The 6148-nt window shown below is 40.0% G+C and overlaps 1 protein-coding gene across 3 annotated transcripts in view; it reads right to left on the bottom strand.

Moving 5' to 3' along the window:
* Window positions 1-6148, bottom strand: part of FAM76A (family with sequence similarity 76 member A) — a 26301-nt gene that overhangs the window by 1278 nt on the left and 18875 nt on the right. For all 3 annotated transcript variants that reach the window (XM_007459080.1, XM_007459079.1, XM_007459081.1), the window contains 2 exons: window positions 3282-3417; window positions 547-648 (listed from right to left, as the gene is read on the bottom strand). In XM_007459080.1, the coding sequence (XP_007459142.1) occupies window positions 547-648; window positions 3282-3417 (238 nt within the window). The remainder of the gene's footprint in view (window positions 1-546; window positions 649-3281; window positions 3418-6148) is intronic.

Genomic DNA, 6148 nt, shown 5'->3' on the forward strand with positions numbered 1-6148 from the left:
AAAAAAAAAAAAAAAAAAAAAAAATCAGTGCACGCAAGACGTTTTAGCAGGACAGGCTATGTTTTTCATGCAGATGCTAAGGGAGACAATGCAGAGGTCAGGAAAAGGTGAACAAATTCTAGAGGCAGAAAACAACAGAAAGCTCTAGGGTTTGGTTCAGAGGGAAGGAAGTATTTGCTGGAGATTAATCAGTGTACTTCAATCTCCTGTGATCCACTATTACAAAAGGATGCTTTATGCAACACAAACGAACCGTGGAGTGCCTTAATGTGCTGGATAAACAGAATTTACAATTCAGACATCTGGAATCACATCTGGTTTATCCAAAAATCAAAGAACATATTTATTAATTCCACTGTTTTTGAGAGAAAAAGATCAGAACACATCCAAGAGAAAATATTAAAAGACATCTATAAGGTGGATTAATGTGATTTGTCAATTCTCTGAGAAAAAAGAAATCTAAGAGATGATCACTTAAAATACCATCAGCTAAATAAACCAGAGATCACTTAAAATACCATCAGCTAAATAAATAGGCAGAGTCACCTGCAATTGTTCTGTAACTTCTTTGTGCGTTTTCTCCATCTGGTTCATTTTGGCTCTCATCTGAGATTCTTGGTATTGAAAATCAGCCTTCAGCTCTGTGATCTGAGGGAAAAAAAGGCAGAGTGACCAGAAGAAATCTCTGTGCAATGAGAAATGTTTTGGTACCAGAGTGCTAAAGGGTCCCCCAAATTAATGAAATCCAGGGCTCTCCTAAAGATTCATACCTAAATCAAAGCCAGGGAACTGTGTATCCTATTTTTTCTAATGATTTCCTGAAAATTACACAAAATCCTGAAATAGCATGTTTGATACTTAACCACTTACTAGAAGGTTTTAGATATTTCATGTATTTAATATATGCAATAATCTTTCAAATACCTCCAAATAAATCAGTGATTATAACAAATATGACTGACAGTTTGAGAGAAGCCATGAGAATAACAGCTGCTGCCATTTACTGAATTTTTACCTTGTTCCAGGCAAACTGTTTGATTATATTATTTCATTCAATCTTATGACAACCCTGTGGGAGAGTAATGCTATTCTTCTCATTTTATAGACGGGAACATCAAAGGCTTAGAAAGGTTAAGTAGAGTGGCCAAGATCATACATGTTAGCAAGTAGCAGAGCTAGAATTCAAACTCCAGGCCTTCTGCTATTGACTATGCTATTCAAGGAACACAGAGAAGAGGTATCTAAATCAGAGAAGTGATGTGTGAGCTGAGTTTTGAGGTACAAGCAGCAACTGGCAGATGAGGTAAGGAAAAGGGCATCTGAGCAAAGGGAACAGTATGGGCACAGGCAGAGTGCGAGATAATTGAGAGCATGTTCAAATGACTGATGACACTGTCAGGAGATGAGGCTACTGATGGGCAGGCATGATGTGGAAGAGCCTGTGTTCCAACCCAAGAGTGTGATCTTGATGCTGAAAGTTATGGGAAATAATCTACTACTTGTTTTTGCTCTTTCTAAAACCCTAACTTTGTGGGAATTCCCTGGTGGTCCAGTGGTTAGGACTCAGCGCTTTCACTGCCCTGGTCCAGGTTCAATCCCTGGTGAGGGAACTAAGATCCCACAATTGCAAAGCACTGGAAACAAGTGTTCATTTTGTCTCTATTTTGCAAAAATCCTTTTATGTGTCATTCTGATCTAGCTCATGAAGAAAATATACTTGGGTCTGCTTTCATCTGACAGTCATGTAGTAAATTGGAAAGAATATTGGTCTCTTCCCATGAATCTCCACCTTACTGGCAGAGTAGAAACATAGCACAGTAGGGTCAGGAAGATTTGGGTTCATTCCTTTGTTCTGCTATTTATCAGCTGTGTGATTTGGACATTTAATTTGGTCGTTTAATCCTCTTGGGTCCACTTCCTCATCTGTAAGATGAGGTAGAAATCAGATGCAAAGTATGCACATAAAGATTTTAACATTATAAATGTCTTTGTTAGCCATTCAGAATGAATCACAGCATTCCGAACACAGTGCATAACAACATACAGCCTCCGGAAGAAAAGAGAGCTAGAGGAAGGGACTGGAACCCTAAGGGGAAAAATACTGAAGGTACTGTTCATCTATGAAATGATGATAATAATACTTCCTACCTCAAAGTGTTGTTATGGGGATAAATGAGTTAATATATATAAGCACTTAGAATGGGGTCAGGCACACAGTAAGCCTCCAAAAAAGTTAGCTATTATTTTTATTGTTATTAAAATATTAAGGCAAAAACGAGATATTCTCTAACAACCTGAAAATAAGAAACAATAGATATGAATCAGAACAAGGACATAAAAAATTCCCCGAAAGAGGGGGAGATGGCTCTTAGACCAGAATAAGGCTTTACTGAAGATATTAATGAGTAGGTCACTCAGGAAGGGAGTTATCAGCAATAGAAACAAAGTGATGCGGTTACAGAGGAAGGCCTACCTGAACACTGTCCAGGGAGGAGAGAGACCTGGTCCACATATTTTGAGTATTACTGTCCACTGGACACAGCCATCCCAATAGTAGAGACGGAGGCATCTGGTTCTCCTAGCCTGAGAGCACTAAAAACTCCCATTATGTAACTACTGCCTCTTGTCCCAACTCCATGCTCATTCAACACCCTCTGATTACAAGCTTCCTAGACAGCTTATGCTGAAAAGAGTAGTACTCTGTTATATTAAGAGGCAGACATTATAGTTGTGAATTAAGAGGCAGACATTATAGTTTTACACATCATCTCTGTAAGCTCGGTCAACATCGGTCCTCCCTTAGAAGTGGAAGCTTCCTCCAAATGCAAGAAAGAAAAATCAACTTTTGGGACTTCCCTGGTGGCACAGTGGTTAAGAATCCGCCTGCCAATGCAGGGGACACAGGTTCGAGCCCTGGTCCGGGAAGATCCCACATGCCATGGAGCAACTAAGCCCGTGTGCCACAAATACTGAGAGCCTGCGTTCTAGAGCTGAGAGTCACAACTACTGAGTCCATATGCCACAACTACTGAAGCCCGGGTGCAAGAGAGAAACCGCACAACAAGAGAGAAGCCACTGCAATGAGAAGCCCATATACCGCAACAAAGAGTAGCCCCCGCTCACCGCAACTAGAGAAAGCCCGCGCGCAGCAACGAAGACCCAACGCAGGCAAAGATAATAAATTTATAAAAAACAAAAACAAAAAAACAGTATCATGCCCTGCACCACATATCTTACCTGCCTGTCTCATTCTGACCTGAGAAGCACTAACTAAACAGTACCTTCTTCTCTTTCTCTAAAATCATTTGATCCTTTTGATGCAGCATCTTCTTTAGAGTGGCTACTTCTTCCTTCAGTTGGGCAATGATGACAAAGTGGTCAGTGCCTGGTGAGTCCAGAGCCAGGTCTGGGGAAAAGCTGAGTGGAAAAATGGAGGGGGAAAAAATCAGTTGGATTGATAAACTTTTTTCTACCTGAGTACACATCGTAGGCCACTTGACTGCAAGTGCAAGAGCAGGAGCAACTACTTGAATTCCCAGCATCAAGCAAAATACACACCTGACTTGAGAGTATTTGCTAAACTGCACAGGTAAGGGAGCCATCAGATAACTATACCAACCAAAGCCACAACCCACAGCATTTCTGCAGCATCTTTGCTCACATTCAGGACTAAAATAAATGCCTTCTCACAAGAGCCAAGGATATTCTGTTCCAGGTTCATTGAAGATTTCCGGTTATTTATGGGTGAGAGTCATAATTTTTTTGTGATTAGATAATTTCCCTAGAATCTGGATAAATTATCAATTGTAAGTTCATGCGTTTTTCTTTAAAGCTACCCATAGAGTTTTTGACTCTCTGTTTTCTGCTCCAAAGCCCACAATGTGGTACAGCTGCTGTGTTCTGCCCCAGGAGCAGTCAGTCTTTTTAAAAAGTGATAGAAAGAAGATGAAATTAATAGGAAAGAAGCCAACTGCCCCCACTACAACTGGCCTGTTCATTGTCACTTCCAATATCAAGAATTCTGCAATATTTAGTTAGGAAAAGAACAAAGAGGTGGCAAACTGCAAAGTCACACCACAACCTGGGGTTTTCAACAGATTCCCCCCAGTAATAGTCTCTGAGCACTACATTTTGTCAAAGTGCCAGGTGAACTCCATCCTTTCAGTAGAGTCTCTTAACCAGGATAAGTTTCAGGGAATCTGTAAAGCTCTGAAATTGTATGAACAATTCTATGTATACATACAATGGATGGTTTCTAGGGTGAGGATCCATAGCTTTCCAAGGCTGGTCAGAGGTGTCTTAGACCCAAGCAAGTTAAGGAATCACTGCCAAGAGAGTCAAATCCTGCCCTTCTCTATAGACTTCCCAAAGGAAGCTCTTTATTTTTCCCAGGGCAACCTTTAAAGTAAAACACAAACCTGTTTCTCCTAACAGATACTGCAATACTGATTCCCAATTCCCTATATCAATATAGCAACTACTCTAGATACCCCTTGCTGTTGGTTCTTTCCTACATCTTAAACAACATCTAATAACTAATAATTCTCTACACAGGTAGAAACTCCAAATAACAAGGTGAACCACTGGACAAACTTCCTCATAGTTACCAAGTCAAACATTTCTATGGCTAGAATGGGAAGACACACTCCATTGATAAGAATATTCCCCCTCAGTCTACACGAAGCATATGAGAAGAATGTCAGAGGAAGAATGGATCACTGCTTTTCTAACTGATAAACGTGCAGAATTACTGGGTAACAAAAAGTAAATGTAAAATAATAAAACAAGGCATGCAGGAGAAAATATTGAAAGGACCCATCACTGTCTCCACCGGTTTTCATGCTCACCAAGGGACTGTCTTCCTTCAACCCAACAGAATCTAGGTAAACCCATAACCAGAGCAACAAATGAAATGGAGTAATGGGCTAGTATAAATAACTTCTTCTTGTCCTCACAGCTCCTAATACTCTGCTCTACCTGCTTCTTCTTCTTTTTTAGCTGAAATATAGTTGATGTACAATATTATGTCAGTTTCATACATGATTTGACATTTGCATATATCATGATCACCGTAAGTCTAGTAAACATCTGTCCCCATATAACATTATTATATTATTGACCATATTCTTTATGCTGTATATTACATCCCCGTAACTTACTGATTATATAACTGGAGGTCTATACCTCTTAATCTCCTTCAACCTATTTTGCCCATCCCCCACCCCCACCCTTCTGACAACTACCTGTTTGTTCTCTGCACCTACGAGCATGTTTTCATTTTGCTTTGTTTTGTTTTTTAGATTCACATATACGTGAGATCATGCAGTACTGGTCTTTCTCCAACTTATTTCATTTTGCATAATACCCTCTAGATCCATCCATGTTGTTGCAAACAGCAAGATTTCATTTTTTATAGATGAGTAATATTCCACTGTGTGTGTGTGTGTGTACACACACGTACACACACACACATCATAGCTTCTTTATCCATTTGTCTATCAATGGTCACTTAGGTTGCTTTCATTATCTTGGCTATCGTAACTAATGCTACAATGAACATTGGGGTGTATATATCTTTTTGAATTAGTATTTTTGTTTTCTTTGGATAAATACTTAGAAGTGAAATTGCTGGATCATATGGCAGTACTATTTTTAATTCTTTGAGGAACCTCAATACTAGTGGCTGCACCAACTTACAATCCCACCAGCAGTGCACAAGAGTTCTATTTTCTCCACATCCTCATCAACACTTGTTGTTTGTTGTCTTTTTGATAGCCATTCTGACAGGTGTGAGGCAGTATCTCATTGTGGTTTTGATTTGCATTTCCCTGATGATCAGTGATGTTGAACATTTTTTCATGTGACTGTAGGCCATCTGTATGTCTTCTTTGGAAAAATGTCTATTCAGGCCCTCTGTCCATTTTATTTTTTTTGATAAACTTTATTTATTTATGGCTGCATTGGGTCTTCGTTGCTGCGTGTGGGCTTTCTCTAGTTGTGTCAAGCGGGGGCTACTCTTAGTTGTGGTGTGTGGGCTTCTCATCGCGGTGGCTTTTCTTGTTGTGGAGCATGGGCTCTGTGGCGGGCGGGCTTCAGTAGTTGTGGCACACGGGCTCAGTAGTTGTGGCTCGCGGGCTCTAGAGTGCAG

The sequence above is a fragment of the Lipotes vexillifer genome, unplaced genomic scaffold (genome assembly GCF_000442215.2).
Source record: "Lipotes vexillifer unplaced genomic scaffold, Lipotes_vexillifer_v1.1 scaffold496, whole genome shotgun sequence".
Taxonomy (NCBI): Eukaryota; Metazoa; Chordata; class Mammalia; order Artiodactyla; family Lipotidae; genus Lipotes; species Lipotes vexillifer.